Source organism: Mugil cephalus, chromosome 10 (genome assembly GCF_022458985.1).
Source record: "Mugil cephalus isolate CIBA_MC_2020 chromosome 10, CIBA_Mcephalus_1.1, whole genome shotgun sequence".
Lineage (NCBI taxonomy): Eukaryota > Metazoa > Chordata > Actinopteri > Mugiliformes > Mugilidae > Mugil > Mugil cephalus.
In genome coordinates this window covers 14,582,553-14,608,791 of record NC_061779.1, presented here as the reverse complement: position 1 = coordinate 14,608,791, position 26,239 = coordinate 14,582,553, and the positions used below count along the sequence as shown (strand labels likewise).

Here is a 26,239-nt window from a genome sequence, read left to right as displayed (position 1 = left end):
AGTGTTTTCACCCTTTCTGATTTCATATTTTTTGCATGTTTGTCTCACTTAAATGTTTCAGATTATCTAACAAATTAAAATATCAAAGATAACTCAAGAGAAACACAAAATGCAGTTTTTAAATGAAGGTTTCAGTTATTAGGGAAAAACAAAATCTTAACCTACACGACCCTGTGTGGAAAAAAAAAGTGATTTCCTCCTAAACCTAATAACTGGTTGGACCACACTTAGCAGCAACAACTACAATCAAGCTTTTGTGATAACTTGCATTGAGTTTTTTTTTTTCTTACAGCACTGTGGGGGGATTCTGGCCCACTACAGAATTGTTGTAATTCATCCATGTTGGGGGGGTTTCCACCAATAGGATTCAGGTCAGGATTTTGACTAGGCCACCCCAAAGTCTTCATTTAGTTTTTTCCTTCGGGAGTTCAGAGGCAGTCAGACTTGCTTTTGGATCATTGTCGAGCTGCAGAGCCCAAGTTCACTTTAGCTTGAGGTCACAAACAGATGGCTGGACATTCTCCTTCAGGATTTTTTTGGTAGACAGCAGAAATAATGGTTCTATTAACCGCAGCAAGTTCCTGACATAGCAAAACAGCCCCAGACCATTACTCTTTGTTCCTCAATTTCTTTGGATCTCAACGTGATATCTAGCTTTTGGGGATCTTTTGGTCGACTTCACTTTGTCAGGCAGGTCCTGTTTAAGTGATTTATTGATAGAGAACAGGTGTGGCTGTAATGAGGCCTGGGTGTGGCTAGAGAAACTGAACTCAGGTGATAAAGCACGGTTAATATTTGTTTTAACAGGAGGGCAAATACTGTTTCACACAGGGCCATGTAGGTTTGGATTTTTTCCCCCTAGTAAATGCAACTTCCGCTTGGACACCCCTGAAACACGTAACTAACGTTGCGTTACCTAGCAGTTAGCATAAGCATTAATGTGTAACAAGAATCCACTAAATAAGCATTAACTTACTGTGATTGTCAGTCATGGTTTATTCTAACCCATAATGGTTTTCAGCCTGAAACTGATGATACATGACATATTAAACTTGTCTGATAAGAAGCGTGCGAGTTGTTGATTGTCTCACTCCCAGAATCCTTTATTTTTTATCACCAAAGCCAAACCAAAGTTGTCTACGAATGGCAAGTTAGTGTTTTTTGTTTGTTTTGGATTTTTTGGTTTTGGCACCAAATAAATACAGCAAGAGACATTTTTACAGTTAAAAGTGACGACATTCGCCTCCAACTTCTCTCTGTTTTGTCCTCACAAGCAGATAACTTATGCGTCACGTCACAGATTAGATTGTAAGGTCACCATATACATGCCAAAAATGAGAAATACGCAAGGTACAATAATCAAGCGGCACACAAAAGTCACAGACAGACTGAAATGTACTGTGGCACCTCAGTTGACACCGTGTTGATGGTTGCTATGGTTGCGGGTTGGAGGCTTTTCCCAAGAGATGTGATGTAGGAAAGGGGGGCTATTATCTTAGCAGCATTGTTTTTTGTTTTTTTTCTATGTTAGGTTGTAAATGCCTGAAATCGTCCAAACATTGCTGAAAAAAGAAACAAAAGCACCACACTTTTAAATACATTTATTTGACATGGAAAATTTAAAAAGAACATTACAATAAAATGTCAGTGAAAACTCTTATTTAAATACTGAACAAACATGTTGGCTATTTGTCCCGTGTTCTCAGTCGGGTGCATCTTGGTGTAGCTGATGAACTGGCGCCGTAGCTTCCTCAGCTCTGCCATGTTGATGCTTCTGGTGAGCTCGATGTTTAACGTCGGGTTAAGGACACGAAACTGCCTCGAGTGGAGTATTTTCAGAAGACTAGCTAAAAACTAACTAAAAGTAATACAACTTTACAACCTTAAAGGAGGATGACACAACTGGAACGACAAAGTTTGCTTGCTAATGTCATTTCAAATTCTAATTATGCAACCGTCATTGAAACCTCACTGTGCTTTTAAGTTGGGTTCTGCTTAGACCGGCATGTTCAAAGGAGGAAATCAAAGTTTGATGAAGAAGAGGAAGGTGTGATTGTGCAGCTGCCAATGAAACCCCCCCCCCAATCTAATTAATTTGGTTTCCTCCCCACCATACGTATCTCACAGCATGTCATTACTGGAGAGACCTTTAACACCGCTTGGTTGCTCTACCTTTCATTTGAAGCTTTTGATGGACACGCATTCATCCACCTTCCCCTTCTGACACTTTGCCTCCCACTGGTGAGGAAACATGACTTCTGTTCAGAAGTTAGCTGATAGTACTGGATCTACAGACATGAAACAGGCCCCCCGAAATCTGTTTAACGTGAAAAGAGCAATGAAAACTATGTACATAAAGGATATCTTTTCTGTTGCTCCCGGTACTGAGATGAGATCTCCGGGCACACTTGTCTTCTGAGCGTTGAAAATTGCCTGAAAGAGTTGAATTGTGAAAACGTGTTACTTTGAGAAAGAAGGTGATGCTGGCTCTGACAAATCCAACCGTCAAGGTTCAAGATTAAATGAACAGATGAAACACAATAGGCACCTGCTCCTTTAATATTCCTTTGCTTTGACTGACACATATTACTCATATCTGCGTATATGGATCAGCCTTAACATTATGACCACCTGGTCATAATCAGGTCATAAGAATGTCAGAAGAATAAAAAATGTCTAAGAATGTGACCGACTTTAACAAGGACCAAACTGTGACGGATGGATGACTGGGTCAGAGAATCTCTAAAACTGCAGCTCTCATGGGGTGCAGTGGTCAGTAACTATCAAAAATGGCCCGTGGAAGGAAAAGCGGTGATCTCATTTTAGGGATAGGCCAGTCAAGGCTTATTTATGTACGCTGTGCATCATAGTTTGTTTTATATGGGGCTGTGTAGCCGCGGACCAGTCAGCCCACAACTGAAAGCACCTACATTGGGCACGTGAGCATCAAAACTGGAGCAAAAAGGCGGCCTGGCTTGATATGGAAGCTTTTTTTTTTCTTTTACATCAGATGGATGGCTCGGTACCTATGCATCACTTAGCTGAGGAACATCTGGATTGACGATTCATGCAGTTACAATGGAGACTCTCTTGGTTCGATCATTTGATGGAAGGTATTAAAGTAACATTGCATGAACACCAGGTCACAGGTTTTCCAGAGGAATGTTACATTGTAATAAGATCATCAACATTATTCACATTAAGGTTTTGATGTCATTTCTGATCAGTGTATATGGGCTCTGTTCTGGCGCACGTGTACACACACAGATATTTGCTCGTCTCTCGTTTTTCTATTATTCCATTCCATCGGTTTCTCCAACTTCAGATTTGTCTAGTTCTTGTTTATGACGGTTTATTTCTTGATGAAGTCTGTGCTGCTCTATCGTTTTGAGTGTCCAATAAAAGCATTCAATAAAAACACAAAGTCAACGAGTAAAAACACTGCAATTCATGCTTCGGTACAAAATGAGGGAAAGGCAAATACATAACGCGCTGATAAACTGATGTTGGTCATTACAAATTAAAGCGACAGAGCAGCGGATTCCTGTCGGCCACAAGCGATTAGCAGACACCACAGACACATAATTATTTGTCACCCTATTGACTCCATTTGATGCTTTCATTCTGCTAAATGCTTTTAGCCAATAGGCTGTCAAAGTGATCTCCTGACTGGCTACTTATACTACGTCATACGGGTTGAATGGCAGACATTAGAGAAATTCCCATGTTTACAAAGTTCAAGGATTCACGTCATCACACAAAATGGCTTATTGAGTGATTGGGACAAGGTTAAAATGGTGATTATTGATGAAATAAAAGTACATTCAGTAAATTTTGTCTTAATTACCTTTAACAGCTAACATCAAAAGGTGTGACGCACACATTGATTTTCGGGCGACATGTCTATGTCTATGTTATAAAGTACCAAGACAAATATATGAGACTGGGCTGCATTACCTTTCTATTCACCGAGGAGAGTATTTGCATAGTGGAAAAGGAGTTTTTTTGTGTTTATCTGAAAACAACCCCTCTGTCATTTATTTTTGATTTTTTTTTTTGGTCTGTTAAAATATGACATAACTGAAACGATCTGGTTTGAGGAAAAACAAGGAATAAGTCTAGGTGACTGATAAATGAAAAGAAATCAAAAACCACACATACCATTAAAACGTCTTGCGTGATCTTGTCCAACTCATATAAGAAGTTTGTAGATGACAACGGTTGCTGAGGGGGGAAAAAAACAAAACAACATCAACATGTTACCGGCGCTCAGAACAACAGCGTGTAAAGAATCACATCTGCATGTACTTACACTCTGGGTAGACTGGTTTGGTGGAGGAGCTTTTCTTTTGAAAAGAGCATCAGAAATGGCTTCAAAAGGGAGCGTGTCATCTTTCAGGATAGTGAAGAGCGGGCTGTCCCACCGGTTTCTGGAGTCAGGAGACTCAAATCTCTGAACTAATGCATCAAAGCTGCAAAACAACAAACCGGACCAGAGGGAAATCACAAAAGTGGTTTTCATTTTGCTACCTGACACATGCACCTACAACATACTGCATGAGTAAATGCTTTTTACTCACATGTCCTGGTTGTACTGATCGGCAGCTTCTCTGCTGGAGTTCCACAGTGAGCTCTGTTCATCTGATGTCAAACAGTACACCTTCATCAAATGACAGCACGTCACAAATGAGCTTCAGCTGCAAAAGTAGCATTAGAAAGACTCTTTTCTCTTTTTAAAAGTAAATGATTAGTGGATACTAACCAGGCAATGTGGTGTCTGTGTGTGTTTGATGAGACAGAAGAGTTCATAGCGGTAGCCTGTAATTCAAATTTAAAGGTAAATCTCAATGTGAAAGATAGAATCCGTAAACTACCTATTTTTGCTGTTGAAATGTACCTTTTATGTAATTTAATGAGTCCAAAATGACTATGTCCTCCTTGTTGACTTTCCTAAACAGGAGACAAATTAGAATTGACATGTATGAGATAATAGTTTATTCAGTGATTATTTAAAGAAAAAATGTGTGAAATTAATGTGCGAACCCACCTCTCTACTTCAGCTTTCAGAGATGCTCTGACATTTTTTTCCTTTTGGGAATCTGTAACACATTCAGGAAGTTTAATACAGGAGTTGGCAGAGTTTAAGTCTTTGAAGTCTGTCTGGCTGTTTATTTAACGTATGGGGAAATTATTCAATTGTTTTACTGTAAGGAAATTATAGTTCTGCATATGTTGTCGTAATAAAAGAGGAAATATACTGTGATCTCGCTGCGTGACGGCTAGTAATAAGATGATTTGAAATGAAAAAGTGACTCAGACATTACCACGCCAAACTCCGTTCAAATTTTCATTAATTTAACGCTACTACAAATTTCGCTAACACACATACTCGGCCGAACACGTAATCACACGCTGACGTCAGTATATGCCATTTCTAATCTCTCGGCACACCAAATAAATTAAATTTATATGACTAACTGGTCCTGTCATCATTTCCCACAGCTAACGTAACCTAGCTCCAGTTAGCATAGAGTGGTAATGTAACCTGTAATTATGTGGCTCATATCACGTCGGGAGATTTTAAAGCAGAACTGAAACTTTACTTCTTTTTTTTATATATAAAGGGGGAACAACCAGAATCACGTAAGGCTGATGAACAAACATGTGAATGAAGCTTGACTTGCCTGCGTAAACAGTGTTTCTCTCAACGCCCAGGGCATCTTCTCCAACAATATGAACCTTTCGCTCAGTTGTCTCCTCAAAATGAACCTTCAGCTCCTCTGCCCTTCGTGTTTTACCACTACAGGGGTAACCACACATCACTATGAGGGGCATAACTAAGGCTTATTATCACATTAACTAAACCATCAAAATGTGCGGAAAGGCACGTTGCCACTTTCACCCCGGATGTGATAACTTAAACCTTTTTCTTTTCAATCAGCCAACAGGGGGCGCCACAAACCCAATAAACCCGACAGGGATGATTTGATCATCAACCTACTATTATTAAAAGTTATGAACGAAACGAATCCAATTATTTCTTTGCTTTTTAATAAACGGAAATTTATCTTAAATGACAAACAAGTGGAAAACCGACAGAAACGGTTCAAACATGGTGTCAAGACATTGCATCACATTAGAAAACAAACATATTTATTATATTAAGAGTTTTTATTTCATAAGAAGAAACCCTCTCCTCTTCATCAGCAGGATGTCATACTGTTGCCTGAAATGTTCCTCAAACAGGGTCTCTTCCTTCTCTAATGCATTGTAAAACAACAACAACAAAAACAAACATCATTCACTTAACAACATTTTATATAACAAAATGAATAATAGCAATAATAAAAGTAATCATTTTAAACTAACATGTCCAGAGCCTGTTCTTGTTGCGTTTTCTGGGCCGTTTGCAACATCTGGATGATGAGCGACTGCAGGTCTTCCACTCCGTACAGAGGACCAGCATCTCTGACTTCAGTGGGATCGTTTAGATTTTCAAAAGCAGACTCCACAAAGGAACTATCCACAATGCTTTTCTTGCCCATGAAATGTCCTTATTGGGGAAAAAAAATAAAATAAACTATGTTAAGTGTTAAAAAATAAACTTCCAAAAACATGAACCATTTTGCCAACATAGGAGTTAATTTTCTCACCTGTTGCCCACAGATTCCCTCTCGGATTCACCTTGAGCTTTGAAACTTTATTTCTCAGCTCAGTTAGATCTAGAGTCATTGCAGTTGCCACGGCGATGTAGGAGACGAGGATGAAAGACGACAGGAAACCTCCTCTGCACATCTTAGTCAAGGTGCATTTCATTTCTTCAGATGTGCTGGAATCCAATTTGCCGCTGGCCAATTAAAAGTGTCTTTGCTCTTGTCTTACTTTGGGGACAGGCACTTATACCGAGAAAGGACGGGCTAAATATTCAAATAGCCTGAAGACACACGCCTGTGGTCGCTGTTCATTGGACGCACGCCGCACGTTAGAGCGCCTTACGCCTTTCTGATTTGTTGTGACGACATCAGAGTGTGTGACCTCACCGCAAACCCTCTAATTATCATAATTATCACATCCCAAATGTCAATGGACACTTTCCTCTTCAGCGTCCTGGAGCTGGTCCGTAACACAAAACACGATAACGTCATATATAATTAAATGCACCAATTTATTTGTAAGTACTTTACGTAAACGTAACAGCAAGGCACATGGGCCACTGCATGCTGAACAGATGTAATGGCTTAAGAAATGCTGTGAATCCCGGTTTCATTGGCTACTGTATATGTACACATGTTACTTTCCTATACAAGTCCTCACTGTACACAGTATCAAAAGTACAAATGTCTTCCAACAAACATTACAAAAGAACAAATCACAAACAAGTAATTATTTTCGGTCTCTGCAGTAGAACAGCTGCAGTGTGGTGATTTTAAGGACTAACAGAGAATTAGAGAGTTCATACTGCACTTACATAGAAAATTAAGTCAATATGACCATATAAAGCCTTAAGATAATTCCCAAAATAATTTATAAAATTGAATAATATGGGATAATACAAGTTTTATAAACTTTTTTCAGTCTTTTTTATATATATATATATACATTGCACTGAGATTAACTGCAACCTCTCAAAGCCTTTCAATGTTTAACAATCACTGCCATTTACCGTGGAGGTAGGAACTGTCATGTAGTCAATACAAAACAAGAGAAGCTGCTTCACAAACCAGAACCCACCGAGAAGAAGCGTCCACCATTGTAAGAACCGATCTAATACCTGCATGCATTCATCCTACCCAGTCCTGATCTATAACACATTCTCTCTGACACGCATCCCTACGTCACTCTTACACATGCTCTGGATTATCCAAAACAATGTACCCTGATTTGACATAACATTGACTGTTCGCTTGCCAGAAAACAATACACTCTGGCAAATTTGAGGTATTTTCAATACTGCTGCAGCACATGTGTTAATACCTCTCTGTTTCCCCCAAACACTCAACGAGAAAAAAAAAAAATAAAAAAAAAAAAAAATGAACAAATGACATCAAAAAGGCCAGGACTGGTACAAATCATGCATCAATAAATCAAACATGTTAAATACAAGTAAAGTCAAAAGCATTTAAAATCCCAAAAGAGGTGTTGGTTCTTCTGTGTAGCCCAACTTCACTAGGCTCTGTTTAGCAACAGAACAATTGTAGGTGATCTCATAGGAAACATTTTCCATTAACTGTTTACCATACATTTTAAATGAAATATAACAAGTTATGTAATACATGGTGACTAAAATTCTTGTGTTGCAGACTATTAGCAACATACTGATGGCATAAAAATGCAACCTGAATTTTATTCAGGTAATAGTGTGTAGCATTAAATAATATTCTTTTTTTTTTTTTTTGAAAAAAAAAAAGCAACTTAAATTACAATCAGTCACAAAGGTGAATATCCACCCACTTCACTTTGAAATCAATTAATACCAGACCTTAAAACAAACATTAAAACATTCCTGAGTCTTCAGTCAGGGTGGATGGAACATATGAGGAAAAGAAAGACATGTTTCAGTTGTAGTATGAGTGCAGGTGTATCTGAAAGGCAAGATTAATATATTACCGACATGCAAGGTTATATATAAAAAAAAAAGTAACATGAAAATACTGTTCTTTATTAAATATCTGCTTCAATATACTGCACTGTCTCCAGATACCTTGAAATGTTCAAATTAAAGGACTGCAAATCTTTGTACCACCTCTGTGACGAGCATCAACCATCCTTTGTGACTTTCACCGAAGATCTTTAAGCAGCTTTAAAGAAGAATTGCAGCAGCTCTTACTGCTGGAGAGAGACTGCTTGTGTCTGAGAGTGAGAGCTCGGTGTTAAATTACAGTCTGCGGTCTTGATACAGTGAGGACTTTCTGGCTCTTCTCCCTGTACGGGCTCAAATTCATTTAGCTCTGGTAATAAGTAATTTACCTCATCAGCCCCTGCTGATCTAAATGGCTGGTTATCCTCCTTCCCCTTGTCCTCCGCTTCCTCGGGATCTTTGATTTTGTGCACGATGAAAAGATGTCTATTGAGAGACAGCACAGATGTGAAACACAGTCCACAGTGAAGGCACTGAGGAGTGTTTTCATCAGTTTTATGCTGAGGTATATGCTGCTGGAACTCTGCACTGTCGTCCGTCACGAAGCCACACTTTGAACAGCGGAACTGAGTCTTCAGACGTTTGGCCGAAGGAGCCTCCAGACTAGCAGTGTGATCCTGCGTGCCGACCGCGGGAGCAGTCCCCTGGAGGTCACAGGAATCACACGTTAAAAAGCAGTGTGACGTTTGCATTTGTGCCTTTAGGTGTTGTTTTTTTTGTGTGTGTGTGTGTGTGAAGAAATGGAAAATACCTTTCCCGAAGCCTTTTTGTATTCTTGGATGGATGTTTTTGGCATTTGGCTGAGATCAGGATTTTTAATTCCGTGCATAAGACTGATGTGGTTCTTCAACATCACGCTTGATGTGAATATTGTCTTGGCATCCGTGCAATACCTAATGTTTGGGGGGGACAAAATAAATGTATTTAAAAAGGAACTTAATTCAAAAAAGGGATCTTTCCACTTTAAGATGTTTTCAAACCTTACCAACAAGTGTAAATTCTCCTTTTCCCATCATGGTCGTTACGAATATGTCTTCTCAGACTGGTGGCAGAGTTGAAGGACTGTTCACAGTGTCGACAGGGATACTTCTTTACCGACTGTTGAGATAAAAAGATGAAAAGTAAGCTTAAAAACGTCCCTCACATGCTTATATTGCAGTTATTAACTATAGTTATCAGGATCATGAAAGTCTGAGTTAATTATCTACACATAATCAACATAACTTTATTACTTACAATTAACTCAATATAACCGCGACTAATTATCTAGACTGCAGTACTGAACGTAATAAGATTACTTCAGCAAACATGCTAGATCCAAAAATGGTTTAAACACCAGTCAGACCTGTCACACAGCAGACAATAAGTAACATGCAACAAATTATTTTGGCTATCTCAACAATAAAGGACTTTTCACTTATCATGTATAATATATCAAATAAAGCAGCAGTTGATACAAAAAAGTAATGCAGTGGCTGAGTAAATATGGACTGATGCGGCTTATTAACTTCACTAATTCTGAATTAATCTGAATTATTTTTCAGGTAGGTTAAGAATAAGTATGCAGGAAAAAAGAGTGGGGGCTAATTTATTGATTTATCTTCTGTTTAGCTCTCCCACCAAAACAAAATGCTCAACCTGAAACAGAAAGCTCATACTGTACCCGCAGAAAATATGGAAGAATATTGAATTTAATGGTATTTAAATGTCTCAACTTCGGTGTGGAGGGATATATGTTTTTAAAGATTTCTAGAGCAACTAATGCAAAACATATAGAAATAGAGAGATCAGCGAGAGAAAAAAAATACACGGCCTTTAAGCAAACACTCCTTCATAGGGGACGTGTACAGTAAAGAAATGCACACGTTGGTTTAGGCTTTGCAAATTGTTTTGCGTTTCACTCTCACTCTTGCACACTTACTTTTCCGTGGCTCGTCTTCACATGTGAAACGTAGGATTCCCGGTCAGTGAACAACTGGAGACACTCCCCACACGTCCAGCCGGTGGGTTTCATGCGAGGTCTGCCATCCTGTTCAGACTTTTTTCGGGGACCATCCGTGTGTTTGACAGGACGGTGGCTCTTCTGCTGCTGGACAGACTCCTGGTATCGGTCTGGCTTCTCCGTTTCTTTACTGATGTCCTCTGTCTCTGCTGCCATGTTACCTACATGTACACTCTGAAAACCAGGAAACACAAGGCAAAAATGAGGATTAAAATATTGCACCTTATCCTCTCCATCATGTCATCTATCACATAATATAGTGTAAATATTAGGAGTATTAGATGCATTATATATTCACCACAATTTGGCAGCTGTTTTGCAGTGTTCTGAAACATGAACAGTGCTGCTGGATATTTCATAATTATTTTAACCGTTGCTTTCGTTATTAATTCTGTCGCAATCGAGAAATGTAAGCTTTCAATTGAGTGTCAAACTAAGAATGGCAATTAATTATTGAACCATCTTTGTCAAGGTTTTGCAGAATTTCTTCCCATACTTGCTTTTCAGCTGTGCTGAATGGTTACATTCCTTTGGTTTTATATACAAACTCCACGTAACAAGTTAGAAAGCTTGGCACAAAATGCTGGCGGCAATTCCCCCATGTGGTTTGTCATTAAAGGGGCACCAGTCGTAGCTCAAAGAATGGAAGAAGATGTGGCGATAATGATGGAAATGTTTTATTTTTGTTGTTTGTTTTCTTCAGCTTTGGTTTAAACAGGTGAGTGGAAACTATTTTTTAAGGTCAATCGATTATATTGCACTCAAATGCTATTAGATGTTGACGTAATAATCAGGATACTAGTTAAACATCATGTAAAAAAAAGGAAAATCAGTCAGTTTCAAGACAATTTTCACACAAATTCTAAGAATCGGTTGTTATTCTTTTTAGAAGTACATAAAATTCAGAGCACAGCAATTTGCAGTACATAAAAAAAGCTGCAGCTCGTAAAAGTTATATGAACTCTCCCCATTCATTCATATATATATAATATGTAAATGAATAAGAACAAGGAAAACTAACCTTGAAGTGACGCATTAACAGCTGTTTATGTGGAAAGACCGAGTTGCACTCTGGACACTTGAATACGCACGAAACGCGCTTGTTGGCATTTTGATGGAAGTGCTGAAACAGTAACTGCTTTTTCTTGAAGATTTTCTCACACGAACACTTAAAGATTAACCTGTAAAAGAGAGGGAAAACTGTTACAACAACACACTAAAAAAACAGGAACGTAAACCTTTTCAGCAGGCTGGACAAGACATGTGAACTCACTGAGGAGATATTTTGCTAGCACTGTGTTTATTTTTCAGATGTGCTTCACAGCTTTCAGAGGTCTTGAAGGCAACCGGACAAACAGAGCACTTGTAAAAGACTTCACAGTGTTTCTCTTCAATGTGAGTCTTCTGTCCTTGAAGGGTCCTGAACACCATATCACAGTGAAGACATCTGGAAGAAAAGGAAATTTTTTGTAAAACTGTCCTGAAAAAAAAAACGAGTTATTATCACGGCCTGCATTTGTTGCTACTCACTTGTACCAAGCCTTGCGAGCGTAGTGCAGACAGTTTTCCTTGACGTGCTTCTGTATGTCTGCAGAACGACTCAGGGCACCACACTCAGGACAGCAGTAAGGGGACTTGTGTGCATGGAGACGCTGGTGAGCTCTGAAGCTGCACTTGTTGGGTAACAGCATTGAGCATGCTTTACAAATCTGTGTTGGGAAGGAGAAAATCAGAAACGTAAAAAAGACAAATAGGAAACATGAAAAGCACAAGTAGTGACGTCTGCTTCTATATATATAGAAATCCGTCCCACAAATAAGCATTAGTCTGTGCAGCTAAAACCTGATACAGCTTATTTATCCGGCCACAAACCTCAACAAAAACAATTAAAAACAGATCCGATTCTTGTGTAATGATTAAAGTACAAGTCTGAAGTCACTACCACATACTCCATTGTGATGTCACTAAAGCACCACAATTAACTGTATTAATCCACAGCTGAAAATAGTCCCCAACAAAGCACTTAACACTATTTGAAGATGTTTTCATGAGGCTTAAAGATGAGACACATAAACAGGCTGGGAAACACAGCATGTCCAAAATCACTGTGGTCCTTTCACAAAAAAAAAAAAAAAAAAAACAGTCATCTTTTATTATTTCAATGAAACATTTACTCACTAGTCCTTCCACATCTTCTGACGGCTTCTGGTAATGGCCTGCGAGTGCTTTGTTGTCTGGTAACTGTTTGTTACACTCCAGGCAGCGGAGTCTGTGGCGACTGGGAGTATCTGGATATAAGGGCAGGACGGGTTCATTTTTTTGCGGGGACGACGACGGGGTGTAAGAGCCCAAACTCAGTGGTTCGGTGCTCAGGGGTACAAACATTTGTTCCTCAGATATGGGTCTCAAATGGAGCTGCGTGCACTGCATCACCGTGCCATTGTTCTTGTGCTCCCGGGCGTGTGCCAACAGGGCACACTTGTTGAAGAACACCATCGTCTTTGCGCAGTGTGTACATCCTACTTCGATGTGGACGCTCCTCCTGCTGTAATGAAACGCAAGACTCCTCTCCACTCCAAAGGAGTCGCCGCACTCGAGACAGCAGTATCCACGTGGTGGAAGATTGATATTGCTCTCTGGAGGGGGGTTCAAGTTGGGAACATACGTAGGCACAGGGTTGGCATTGTTTAAAAGTCTGTTTAAGGTTCCTGCAGCTGTGTTATGAATAGAAGCACGGGGAGAAGGGTTGGCTGTTTTGACTTGATGCACTAACGGGACAGTGCTGCACACAGTGGAGGAGAGTGTGTGTTGGTGTTGTTGGTGGGAGGTGGACCGTGCAGTTACTGAAGCAGCAACACTGTGAGGGACCAGGTTTAGACTAGCTAAGTGCATTGCTTTCGGAAGGAAGTTTGTGCTTGCTGTGTGGCCCGTTGCAGCTGAACCTCTCTTTGGTTTCTTAACGTGTGCAGCTGATCTTTTGACAGAACCACTAGTATTATGGAATATGGTTGTTGACTGTTTTATACCTGACCTGCTGGAGTTTTCCTCAGACCTTCTGCGTAAAATCTTTGGTGAAGATGTACTAGCTAGATTACCTTTAGGCTGTATTCCAACAATGCTGTCAACAATGTGAGACTGACGTGGGGACACATTACAGTAAGAATCTTCACTAATCATACTCTGTGCCGGGGAGGATTCATAGGCAGAATGGACTTCATCCGTTTCTGAATCAGGCAGCACGCTGGTGACCGTGCGCTTGATCTGACCAGACATGGTTTTAATGGTCTTGATTCTGACTCTGGGTATGGCTGGGGGCGACCCAGATGCCACTGCAGGGGACGCTTTGCCGCTACTATCACTGCAGATGCTCACGGGGCTATCAGAAGGTTTCATTAACCGTTTCACTGCTTCAAGAGGACTTCTGGGGCTTCGTGGGGATATGGGCACCTTGGGACTAGCTTTCAGGCAATCGTTCTGAGCCACTGACGACTCTCTGAGACCCGTCTGCTCGGTGGGATCTTTTCTAGCATTAAGAGCCACCAGGGCCTCGAGACAGGAGGAAAATTTAGATGTCTGAGACTTGACATGTGAATAAGAGTTGGAAGCATCAACGGTGGGTACTGAATTGCAATTGGTGTCAACAAAGTTCTGGTTTCTGCTTGGTGGGGTAAATGCCAGGTCTACTCTAGGTGTTTTCTCTGTTTTGCTACTGGCATAGATGTCAGAGGGCTCCTCGCTTTTATTACTTTCTGCTGTGTTCCTTTGAGCATCCTTGTGAATTTCGGAGTCCTTGGGACCGTTATCAAACATGTCCATTTGTTTTGGATTTCCTGGGACTGAGGGTTCCACCAAAACTGAAGCTTCTGGAAAACAGGGAGTCTCTTTTTTTGAATGCATTTCATCTATAATACAGTGAGTATCTTCAGACTCAGGGCTGGAGACGGGACTAAAGTGTGAAAGTGGCTGGGAAAATAATGGTGTCCCATCAGGTTTGTGCTGGACAGGTGCCTTTCCAGGAAGATCTCTTGAACTCTGCCCATTCAATGCAGACGCAAATGATTTGGAGAAGTCAGTGTTCATTGTCTCAGCAGAGCTTATGGAGGTCTCTTGTCCCCTGAATCCATTTTGCAGTGCTGGTCCTGAGTGAAGCCTGTCACCAAAACCTTCCAACAACTCCTGCCGGCTTGTGTTTTTCACAATAACACTCACAGCGGGGACATCGGCTGTTGTGATAGCTTGGTGACTCAAAAGGCTGTCATCCAAGCACATCCCTGTGTGTTTCAGCTGACTTTCCGGCTCTTCATGACTCCCCTGGATGGGCTCTTTATCATCTAATCCCGGGGCATCTGGGATGTCAAAGGCTGCCAAGAGGTCATCAAAATCTGGGGTTTTCATGTCACCCATGGCTGCTCAGTCTCATAAACCTGCAAAAACACACACAAAACGGCATCAGCTTCATATATAATTTCTCTGTGGTAATTTCAATTTCACACCCGGCACTGTGGACTGAGCTTAAACAACTGTTCACGAAAGAAGTAGTTGTTTTACGAGCTGAGTAGGTGTGTAGCTGGGAAACGTCACCCGTGCTAGTAACGTTAGCTTCAGCTAGCATGCTACACGTTGACATGGTCTGCGTCTCTGCAGCTAACGCAACCGTTTCTTGACAAAACACACAGGGACAAAGATCACAAGCAACTTATCATTTCGGCCAGACTAATATGCGTCTTGCATTTATCAAAACTCGGCCGGTGATTTGACAGCCGTTTGTGTAGCTGACGTAGGAGCCTGCAAGTTAGCAACCTAGCTTAGCAACATGCTACCTGGCACATAATTCAGTTAAAACGAGTGAACTCATCGCTTATCAGTGCGGTGGACGCTTACCATTTGACCCGGTTAGGTTTAACAGCTCCGGCAAGTTAGCTATATAGCCATTTGAGTGTTGGCGCTAAGTGTTTTTCTCCTGTTTCAGGGGTTCATAGCCAGGCTACAAGCTACCAGCGTTAACTTCGTTTTCCTCTTCCTTCCACGGGTGATTCAAGCCCTCGGCGCTGACTTACAGACCAGAGGCGGTGCCAGCAGCGGCTTCAAACATTCATATTCAACGTCCATCAAAAGTCTTTGCAGGGTCCCTTGCCTCAGAGGCCGCAGCACAAATAAATGGCGTTATTGTACATGGAAATACGTCAAAGTGTAGACATATGCCTGCATGTGTAAATGGCATGGCAGTATCCCATTATAATCAGGCCTTGTGGGTGCATTGTGTTGTGAGGCCCTAACGACTCTTACCTTTATCTAACCTTGTTCATGTTAGTAATTTCTCAGGCTTTAGTTTTTGTTGAGGATTTGAGGATTTTAGTTTCACATTTCTACAAAGGTTGACTAACTAAGTACATAAGTAAGTAACTAAAAGAAGCTGGAATACCCTGACTGATCAAATTAATCTCATCATCTACTATCCTCCCTAGGGTCTGAGCGGTTTCTGGAGCCTATTCCAGCTGTCATCGGGCAAGAGGGGGGGTATACTCTGGACACATCACCAGTCTCTAACACAGAGACAAATAACCATTTGCGCTCACACTCACACTCACACCTACAGTTAATTTAAAATCACCAATCAACCTAACAAACATGTCTGTGGAGGTGGGAGGAAACCATATAACCCGGAGAAACCTCACGCGACTGATCAAACTCCAGAAACATAATGTTGCGTAATAAAACTCAATTGTGCGTTTTATTTTGACACTTACTGACAGATGAAAGTCTCAAGTACAAATCAAACATTGAACATCCAATGGTGTGCAACAGTATAGCGTAAATTATTGATCAGATTTCCTTTTGTTTTTATCAAAGTTCAAACCTTAAACTTTTATTGTGATGAATCTTTTCAGACAGACATTGTTCTTCTAGACATAAAGGCAAGGTTATCAGATATATGCCAAAACCACAGTCATAATTTCCAGCTGCATGTTGGTTTTACTGCAGCCCATTGTGGTGGTCAGTGTTTGGTTGGTCTTTGTCAGTTATAATCAGGACGTAAATCCAGGCCGAGCATAAGCTCCTCTGTTTGTTCTCATTAGCAACCTGCATGCGTTGTAAATCACAGGGCATTGAAAATAAAGATAAGAGACTGTTTTACTGTTTGCCTTTAATACATGTATCGATGTGTTTCCTGGCAAACAATCCTGACATTTCATTGATATTCTAAGGTAGGTAAAGTAAAGAGGGATTTAATTCAGACAGATAAACAACACAACAGAGACATTATGCTGCAGGTCCATTATCAGAAACGTCACAACTCTCACGGTAATCTGGAAGTAAATTGGAACTCATCCCAGTTTCTCAGTAATATTGACACTTTATGGGCCTTTAAAGGTCAATAGTCTTATTGAAGTTGGTCCAGCTTTTTGATACTTTGGAAGATCTGTGACGTGAGAAGCCCCTGAGTTGGGAGCGTAAACGTCATGCTGAGACAGAGATTATGCTGTATTCAAGGACCTGTTTTTGATTACCTGTAAGACAAAACTGAGGGCTCTGACAGCACTAAAAGTCTCGTTTCCCGCTAGTCAGGGTTTACAGCGACAGATTCCTATAAAATTTACACACGCACACACAGAGGCAAGCGCATGCTCACAAGCACATAAACAAGATGTCTGAAACATTGCATTTAATACTGTGGCATGGCACATTAATCTTTGGTAACAATTTTCAGGAGCTGCAAAAGGGAACAAATGAACCAAAAACAATCCAAATATTCCATTTTGAAATATTATTTATTGTTTAATGTCCTTATTCAGACAGACTGAGTCCGAGCCGAGTGTTACGAACCATGTAATAACAGTTTTCTGTCAGAATCATCAATTTTTATGTTCGAGACAGACTCAAATTGCCTACCATTATATCCAATCATGATATAATCATCACCCTCAGAGCAAAGTACAGATTGCACAGCAATATATGTAATTGACGAGATAACAGCAACATCTGATTTGGAGCACCACTCATAGGTAAAGTGGTTTAGGCACAGTAGTACCCTCTTAATAACAGGTAAGTATCCAGCCCTTAATGACAATTAGTGGCACCAGTTTTTGGTTCTTCCAGAAACAGGTGCAGCGAATTTCTGAGGAGTTTTTACCCACATTGTTTCCTATTTCCTCTGAAGAAGGTACTCAGAAGAGTGGCAAAACGTCTTCAAGAAAGTCCAGTTGTTGTTTTTTAAACGCCTTTTGTATCTGCACTGCAGCCAGTAATAAATGTAGCCTACTTATTATTCAAAACAATCATGGAGAAGAATGAGTTTAAAGAAGAGTTGTCATATAAAAACAAATACTGGCTTTGACTGTACAATAATAAATGTAAAGGAAATTAACAGTGATGTTTAATGTCAAATGCAGTGCTGGCCTGTATTATTTTCTCACAAATAATATATACTACATTGCCTGAATTTACGAAATGACTTTTTTTCTATCTAATTATATTCCAGTGGTTTGAAAATAGTGTCGTTTGTCACCCACAAGAATAGAAACATTAGCAATTCACAGTGTAAAATGTGTCCGTGTATACTGGCTTCCTATTGTTACCTAATCAGACGGTTGTGACATTTTTTTTTTTGTTTTTTTGTTTTTTTTTTAAAAAAAGTTTCCTTTCCAGAGAAGAAGAGAATTTTGTGACATACTTAAGTAATGGGTGGAGCACAGTCCCAAATTACCTCATTTCTGATTAATTCACTATGCACTTCCTGTGTATCATCAAATATCAGTATTTTAAGTTGTGTCAGACCCCGTGTGTTATCTTCTGTTTTTCCAGCAATTTGGCTGAGGGCGAACGTGGCCAACATCACATCTAATCAAATGTTGCTTCATAAAGGCTTTGTCATGTACTTCCTGGGCGATCGGAGCAGTACATGTCTGTTAATTAATGATCAGATCTTTCATGGTGGGCAGAGTATATTTCCCGTAGTGTTTTTTCACAGCACAGCATTTGACAGCTGGATTAAGGAGGACGCACAATGAGTAAGCCATTAGCTCTGCTTTTCCTGAACTTAAGCTGTTTGTTTTGTAGTTTTGAACGGCAGTTTTGAAGAGACCTTTTCACAAGATAAGACACGAGGACTTATTTTAAGCTTATTTTATCTTGAAGAGTACACAACGGTGCCTGTTTGTTACATGTTTAGGCATTCCCAGGTTGTTCAACTTGAAGCTGCATTCCCACCGAATGCTGCATAAGTCAACGTTGTTTCTGTTTTTCAGTGGAACAAAACAACGTGCAGCTCAGAGACCTAAACGACACCAGGGGAAATGGCATCGACAACAAGGCTTTTGAAATAGAGGTATGTATCTAATTTTACTTTTTAAAGACAAATCGTGAAACTTGAGAAACTTTTCCCAAAATAATATGCTTTTATTTTCTTAGGAGGACAAAAGTCCTGATACATACAGCATCGGAAGGGATAATAAAAAGGCTAAAAAGGGACTGGGATCATATTTGAGGTGTGTCAGTTTAAGTAAATGCTGTATAATCTGTTGCTTTATTGTGGGTGTAGTACATTTGCTTGCAGTGATAACAGCATGTTTACAGCACTGGCAAGCAACAGTTTTCTGTGGCGTGTTAAGACACTGTTGAGATTTTTAGTTTGTGTGGTGCAAAAAATTAATAAATAAATAACATAATTCATGAAAATTTACATGACTTCAGTACAAATCTATGTAAATACTGTCATAAGACAACAGTATGAGCGTAAATATGACGTGTACCCAGTTTGACTTCTGATTTGTTCTGTTCTTCAGCAATGTTACCAGGCCAATCAATGCCACAGAGGACTACGTCAAGGCTCACTCTCAAACATTCAAATATGTCATTCTGGGCATTCTCGGCGCGGGTAATGTTAAGATATTGCTCATTATTTAGTGACATTTCTTTCATGACTGTAATAATAATCTCAACACAGAGAATGATCCTGATTAAACTCTCTGCTCTTTTCTGCAGGTTATGTGGCATACTTCATTGCAGCCTGTGTTTTGGATTTCCAGAGGGCCACTGCTCTAGTGGTCCTAACCTGTTTGGCTGTTGTTGCTAAATCACTGGAACTTTTGAATGAGTACAAGGGAGAAAGCATCCGTGAGTGTTTCAAACCAGCCGGCAGATGCTTTAAATCAAACTTCAAGTGGCTAAAATGGTGAGTGAATTTAATGTTTTCGGCTCCATCGTCCTTAGCAGGAGACGGTTAATGAGTGTTGTCATATTAATGGGTGCTTTCTTCTCTTAATCTTGTCTTTTTCTATTTCTTCTTCTTCTTTTTTTTCCCTTTTTTTTGCAGGGTTTTCATTGTCGTGGTTGTGGCCCTGCTTGTGGTATGGCTTGCTTTGGACACAAGCCAGCGTCCCGAGCAGCTTATCTCGTTTGGTGGAGTGTGCATGTTCGTTGTGCTTGTGTTCCTCCTCTCAGCACACAGGACAGCGGTGAGTTTTGTGTTGAGACAACCACCGTCATTGCTCAAGGATGAATAACTTCTATGGCGACAACTGTTTCGAGATAAACTGCTTTCCCTGTTATCTTGCAAGTTATCTAGTGTCTTGTCTTATTTCTTCAGTTGAGACTTTGGATATCATTTGGCCTTGTTCCTCTATTATCTCAAGATTTAACTGAAGAGCTTCCTTGTAATAACACGGGGCACTGATTGTCAAGCTACTTTCTTTTTTAGGTAACATGGAGGCCTGTGTTTTGGGGTCTGGGGATACAATTCTGCATTGGCCTTTTTGTCATACGAACAGAGCCTGGATTTATAGCATTCGACTGGCTTGGAAAACAAGTGCAGGTAATGCAATGGGGCATTTTTTGATGCACATACATTAATAAACATAGTTCATGAAAAGCTATATTCTACTAAAACAAAGGACTGTGCAGGCACAGCAAGAAGTGCGAGTAAATTTACATCAGCAACAAGAAGAATAGGATGCAAAGCTTTAATAAAATAACATTAAATTAAACCATTTCCTCTTGGGATTAATAAAGTAATTCTGGTTTGAATTAAAGACTTTTTTAGGTCTCTTGACTTCAACTACAGCATCCCAAAACATATTATATCACCTCACTAACAATTATTGTTACATCATCAAAAAGCTAATTATCAGTAGTGTTAGTCCCGTGATATGTGTAATGCACATCACGTGTGATCCAAACATCTTTGTTTACTCACTGTTTCTTATTCACCAGGGCACAATATCCATTGCCTGAGTGATCATACACGCTTATCTTAAGAACTGCTTTATTATGCTGTTCACCCTTATTCTTAGTTCAGCCAAAGGTGAAGTCAGCAACACATATGCACTGACACATGTTCTGTTAACACCTTTTTAGTGTGCGATTACTACTGTGCTCACCAAGCTACACCATAAATTCCTATTGTAAAATATAACGACTTCTTACATCACAAATGTAATATAGTCATAGACTGAGTAAATAAATAATCATTTGTAATACTGTAACCCTTCTTTTCTTTCAACAGACATTCCTTGACTATACCAAAGCAGGGTCCTCGTTTGTTTTTGGGGATCTGATTGGAGGCATTTTTGCTTTTCAAGTAAGAGGATACGTGAAGGGCTATTTTTTTTTTAACATTGCCAAGTTTGCATATAAATATTTCCCCTTCAAAGTCTGTGACATTCATTTTATGATTTCTCCTTCAGGCTTTGCCCATTGTTGTGTTCTTCAGCAGCGTGATGTCGGTCCTTTACTTTCTGGGGATAATGCAGTGGCTCATTCTGAAGGTAAAAAAGTGTACCTCAGAGTGTACCTCAGAAGTATTCTTGTGGGTCTGTGTGTGTATTGCTCACGCCTGCGGTGAAGTACTGTGACCAAGAGTCATGTGTTTCTGTCCATGCAGATCTCATGGGCAATGCAGATAACGATGGGAACTTCTCCCACAGAGACCTTGAGTGTGGCAGGCAATATTTTTGTTGGACAGGTAATCTGAGAAGGGTCTGGTGTATTTGCAACTTATACAACGCTACTCTGACAACAGTTCACTTAAATATTCATAACACATGCATACACAAACCAGTCGTGATTGATAACCGAAAAAATTCTTCTTCTTCATGTTTCTAATGTGATGTGTTCTGTACATTAGACTGAAGCGCCCCTGCTGATACGACCCTATTTGAAGGACATGACGAAATCTGAGATCCACGCTGTAATGACTGGTGGATTTGCCACAATTGCAGGCAGTGTCATGGGAGCATTCATCTCATTTGGGGTAAGATAAAACTTTTTCATACAGCCATATGCTGCCTACACATCATATTAATAAAATTATACTTGCTGCTGATATGAGCCCATCTGAAAGTGAGTGTTACTTGTTCACTTAACTCCAAAGTCTCCAATAAAATCTGCTTCACCCAGTGTGAACAATACACAGAAAAAACTTATTTCTCTTTCTCCTACTAGGTTCAATCTTATCCCTCTTCACTAATATTATGAGTATAAAATTAATATAACAATGCGGCAGCCAGTGAGGAGCATAGTAGGAGCATACACAGACAAAAGACAAGCAAACAAAAAAGGGCCCATAAGTTAACCCTGGGGTACACCTCAAGTGTAAATAAGCCTAGATCATTAGTTTTCAAAAGGGAAGCAGTGAAGTCGGATACATGACAGTTTTACAAAAAAAAAAAAATGCAGTTCATGTCAATGGCAACTAGAGGGTATTTCCTCAGAGAAGGCTTTTAAGGTCACTGTAAACGTTATAGGATCATGATGTTCAACAGTTTCGCTGATAAGTTGTGACACACAAAAAAAAAAAATGGTATGAGGTTAAGACCCAAAGTCTACCTGGTTGTGCAAATCAATTATATTTAAACATGAAAATTTTGTGGTGGGAACATGATCATGAACATGAACATCTTATCTAATCTAATCTTGGATACTTTAACTGTAGACAGCTGAAATAGCACTTAGCTAATAAAGACTGATATCACTGGCTGTCCTGGCAACTGTCAGCAGTTCATTCCTTACTACAAAAACAAAGTTGCATCTGCTAAACCAAATAAGGTATTATTCCAGCTGATCTTCACCACTCCACTGAATTGAACGATATCTTACAGATTGATGCCTCTTCCTTGATCTCGGCCTCCGTGATGGCTGCCCCTTGTGCTCTGGCTATCTCCAAGCTATCTTATCCTGAGACAGAGAAGAGTGCCTTCACTTCAGACAAAAATATCAAAGTGGCAGCTGGGTATGTACATTAAATCTTTTAATATCTTAAAAACATATAGTTCATGTTTATGATCTTCCTCTCCTGACTTAAATGACTTTTTTCCCTCAGTGATGAACAGAACATTTTGGAAGCTGCTAGCAGTGGAGCATCGGCATCAATAGGCCTCGTTGCTAACATTGCAGCAAACCTGATAGCCTTCCTTGCAATTCTGGCATTCATAAATCAGGCTTTGAGTTGGCTTGGCGGTATGGTGGGATATCCAGCAATCACATTTCAGGTATGCTTTAGCATCACTAATATAATATTTTGTCAGGGATGTATGATTTTGAGGATTGGGAGCATAATTCTCATAGCTTATAATGTCTTATTTATGATGATATTTCACAATTTTACATTTTTTCTGAAGTATAATGAAGTATAATAATTTCTTTCTCTTCTTTTAAATGTGAATTGTGAGTCTAATCAAATTCCAATAACTGTATCTGTCTTTGTTCACAGTTAATTTGCTCTTATGTGTTCATGCCTGTGGCCTTCATGATGGGCGTACCATACAGCGAGAGTTTCGTTGTAGCTGAACTAATTGGCACAAAGCTCTTCATCAATGAGTTTGTGGCTTATGAGAAATTATCTGCACTGAAACACAACAGACTCAGCGGACTTGAAGAAATGATTGGAGGTGAAAGGCAGTGGATATCTGTGAGTACATTTTTCATTTTGAGTTTAAAGAACATCAGCGTGGATTTATTTATTTTTAACATTGTTTTCTTGTCTCAGGTCCGATCAGAAATAATCACCACTTACGCTCTTTGTGGGTTTGCCAATTTCAGCTCACTGGGTATTGTGATTGGAGGCCTGTGTGAGTATTTCATGTTAGGTTCATGTATGTTTTGGAATCCGTGTATCATTCGTTCTTTCTATTTTCAACTGTCAATCAAAAATCAAAAAATCAAAAAGTGACGGATTATTTCGTTTTTCTTTTTTCAATCAAACACAAAAAACTAAAAAAATGCCTGGTCTTTCGTACCTCAAATTGAGACTCAGATCAAAAATACGAAATGGAAAAACAGGGCCACAGGACTGAGTTTGGTTTTAATATTTAATTGGTTGGGTTTGTTTGACCTGGAAATGGCGTTCGCATTGTCAGAAGTCCTGACTCGGACTTCCATCTATTAGAACTGCGTGCCTGTTTTTTCCTCCCTCAAACATCATCCCGTACATTGATAAACAATCGGCGGCATGGTGTATTTTTCAGTTTATTCATGACCCGAAGAATGGACCGCTCAAACCCCTGCTCTTTCAAAAGGCTGCTGATATTAGAATAAATCACTGTGTCCTGCACAGAGGCCCATATCTGCCGCCAAATCTCCTCTTCTCCTCTGATGCAGAGCGCTGCCATGATCGTTGAAAAAGTGTGTGATATCGCAATACAAGCTTTATATAAACACAGTCACACATGCATTCCCCCAGTGCAATTTCCCGAACATAAGTAGGACTAATTCACATATGGGCTTACATTAACATTTTTATTTGTTTGATTGAAAAATAAAAAAATGAACAAAAATCTCTGCCCTTCAGAGATGGGTATTTATGAGAGGAGACCAAACTTGTTTTTGAGCTGAAGTTTCTACACTTGATACATTGATACAGTCTGTCAATCCGAGTGCCAAGATCGGAATGTAACAGGCAAATACATCAACATCAGAGTGAAAAACCGCTGATAACCGAGCTGATAATATGCCGGGTTGACGTCGGTCGTAAACCTGAATTAAATATTAAATCAAATTCAGTCCTGTGGCCCCATTTTTCCATTTCGTATTTTTGATCTGAGTCTAAATTGAAATATCAAAAACCAGGCATCTTTTATTTTTTTGTGTTAGATTAGAAAAACGAAAAAGAAGATAATCTGTCACTTTTTCATTTTTTGATTTTTGATTGACAATTGAAAACAGAAAGAACCAATGATAGATGGATTGAATCAGATAGCATCATTTTTTGTTGTTTTTGTTGTTGTTGTTGTTGTTGTTTTGTTGTTGTTGTTGTTTTGTGGTAACCCACGAGTCAGTTTGTAACATGCAGTATTTTATTATCATCAAGCTTCCATATGCCCTACAAGAAGAACTGACATCTCGTCTTTGGTGGTGAGAGCCATGATCACCGGGACTTGTGTTTCTCTGGTCAATGCTTGTATTGCAGGTAAACCTCAATGTATTTGTCTTTATTTCATCTCTATGACATGTTGCACTACGGCTTAACTGAGTTGCTTTGTTTTGCAGGGATCCTCTTTATTCCTCCACCTGTGGATTGTGTGGGGATCTTTCAGACATCTGCCTTCAATGCCACAAATGCAAACATTCAAACTTGCTGTCAAGAACTCCTTCAAAGGTATTTCATTCATTTATACATTTTTTTTAATACAAAACTGGTTTCTGTTGGGTGAATTGGCTAACAGCTAAATAACAGTGACACAGATTAAGTTGTTCTTTTGTCTCAATTATTTATTTTGCAGCACAATAAAGAATGGAACCATCTCATTTGAAGGATCATGGGCCACAGTAGCAAACGTCACAACATTTTTCTCTAAATGTTGCCAGTGTTGTGGACTTTCTGTTCCAGTTTGTACATAGATGAGAACGACACATAAATGCACTCTGGGCACAAGGCAAGAACATTTTCAACAAGTTGATCTGAAACTTCTTTTATTTTTCTATGGAAAGTTTGCCCATCCAGTTGTATACCTGTTTAATTTTTATATGACAAATATAAGTGTGTATAAGAGGTATATAAGAGGACCAGTAATTTTAAATGAAATGCTGTGAAGTAAAATTAAAACCTAAAAAAACATCTGTTAGAGGCAATGCAGCTCGGTGAGTACAAACACAAACCTAACTTAAACTTAAACTGGCTTCCAACAATAGTTATGATGTGATAAACAGAATATTCACAAAATTACAGTTGAAGGCTGACGCGATTTGAAGTAAAGTGAGTGGGAGATTATCTGTGTACGACTCATGGATTAGATCTGGATCACATGGAAACCTCAGTACCTAACAGAAAATTCGAGAAAATCCAAGAAAATCTCTTAAATTGGCTGGTTCCTGTATGAAGCCTGGTGCCTATTTATGTCTCCTCTTGTCTGTATATTCACCATTAATGTAAAAATGTAAAGCATATGATTGTATCTTACATGTATTATATTTTGAATTAATTTAAATGTCAGCTTTTATTTATAGCAATACTTTATACCTCACGAAATATATTCAGGCATCAACAATTTGATGAATGTAAATATTTCAAATAAAACTTTTTCGATTATTTTATAATGTTATTGATCAGTGTACAAAAGAAGTGTGACTTTTTCAAATAATAAAAAGAATTTTAACTGATGCTTTGA

At 39.4% G+C, this 26,239-nt stretch overlaps 4 protein-coding genes across 4 annotated transcripts; 1 reads left to right on the top strand and 3 right to left on the bottom strand.

Moving 5' to 3' along the window:
* Positions 1-1,586: 1,586 nt before the first annotated feature.
* Positions 1,587-5,928, bottom strand: kti12 (KTI12 chromatin associated homolog). The gene is made up of 9 exons (XM_047596915.1): positions 5,685-5,928; positions 5,048-5,099; positions 4,898-4,950; positions 4,763-4,818; positions 4,581-4,660; positions 4,313-4,472; positions 4,162-4,224; positions 2,365-2,433; positions 1,587-1,788 (listed from the first exon to the last, which is right to left on the bottom strand). The coding sequence occupies exons 1-9, from the start codon at positions 5,833-5,835 to the stop codon at positions 1,645-1,647; spliced, it is 828 nt and encodes a 275-aa protein (XP_047452871.1). The 5' UTR covers positions 5,836-5,928; the 3' UTR covers positions 1,587-1,644.
* A 431-nt stretch (positions 5,929-6,359) lies between these two features.
* Positions 6,360-6,795, bottom strand: nmba (neuromedin Ba). Its single transcript, XM_047595864.1, has 2 exons — positions 6,654-6,795; positions 6,360-6,553 (listed from the first exon to the last, which is right to left on the bottom strand). Exons 1-2 carry the CDS (start codon positions 6,793-6,795, stop codon positions 6,360-6,362), a joined length of 336 nt encoding a protein of 111 aa, XP_047451820.1.
* A 351-nt stretch (positions 6,796-7,146) lies between these two features.
* On the bottom strand, positions 7,147-15,742 carry znf592 (zinc finger protein 592). Its single transcript, XM_047596914.1, has 9 exons — positions 15,522-15,742; positions 12,819-15,064; positions 12,171-12,349; positions 11,914-12,087; positions 11,662-11,821; positions 10,560-10,814; positions 9,624-9,736; positions 9,390-9,531; positions 7,147-9,282 (listed from the first exon to the last, which is right to left on the bottom strand). Exons 2-9 carry the CDS (start codon positions 15,042-15,044, stop codon positions 8,824-8,826), a joined length of 3,708 nt encoding a protein of 1,235 aa, XP_047452870.1. The 5' UTR covers positions 15,045-15,064; positions 15,522-15,742; the 3' UTR covers positions 7,147-8,823.
* Positions 15,743-18,572: 2,830 nt separating this feature from the next.
* On the top strand, positions 18,573-26,231 carry slc28a1 (solute carrier family 28 member 1). The gene is made up of 18 exons (XM_047596579.1): positions 18,573-18,649; positions 18,887-18,966; positions 19,050-19,126; positions 19,424-19,515; positions 19,623-19,812; positions 19,954-20,095; positions 20,338-20,451; positions 21,142-21,216; positions 21,323-21,403; positions 21,520-21,600; positions 21,763-21,888; positions 22,736-22,866; positions 22,957-23,125; positions 23,347-23,544; positions 23,623-23,704; positions 24,943-25,041; positions 25,122-25,230; positions 25,355-26,231. Exons 1-18 carry the CDS (start codon positions 18,646-18,648, stop codon positions 25,470-25,472), a joined length of 1,968 nt encoding a protein of 655 aa, XP_047452535.1. The 5' UTR covers positions 18,573-18,645; the 3' UTR covers positions 25,473-26,231.
* Positions 26,232-26,239: the final 8 nt, after the last annotated feature.

Coding starts and splice junctions, on each gene's coding strand:
- slc28a1 (XM_047596579.1), top strand. Junction 19,127..19,423: donor GGACTGGGATCATATTTGAG/GTGTGTCAGTTT, acceptor TCTGTTCTTCAG/CAATGTTACCAGGCCAATCA. Junction 23,126..23,346: donor ATCCAGCAATCACATTTCAG/GTATGCTTTAGC, acceptor CTTTGTTCACAG/TTAATTTGCTCTTATGTGTT.
- znf592 (XM_047596914.1), bottom strand. CDS start 15,044: ATGGGTGACATGAAAACCCCAGATTTTGATGACCTCTTGGCAGCCTTT. Junction 12,350..12,818: donor CAGAAGATGTGGAAGGACTA/GTGAGTAAATGT, acceptor TTCCCAACACAG/ATTTGTAAAGCATGCTCAAT. Junction 10,815..11,661: donor TGTTAATGCGTCACTTCAAG/GTTAGTTTTCCT, acceptor CCTGGTTTTCAG/AGTGTACATGTAGGTAACAT.
- nmba (XM_047595864.1), bottom strand. CDS start 6,795: ATGTGCAGAGGAGGTTTCCTGTCGTCTTTCATCCTCGTCTCCTACATC. Junction 6,554..6,653: donor AGGGAATCTGTGGGCAACAG/GTGAGAAAATTA, acceptor TTCCCCAATAAG/GACATTTCATGGGCAAGAAA.
- kti12 (XM_047596915.1), bottom strand. CDS start 5,835: ATGCCCCTCATAGTGATGTGTGGTTACCCCTGTAGTGGTAAAACACGA. Junction 4,661..4,762: donor CACAGACACCACATTGCCTG/GTTAGTATCCAC, acceptor CATTTGATGAAG/GTGTACTGTTTGACATCAGA. Junction 4,473..4,580: donor GATCAGTACAACCAGGACAT/GTGAGTAAAAAG, acceptor GTTGTTTTGCAG/CTTTGATGCATTAGTTCAGA.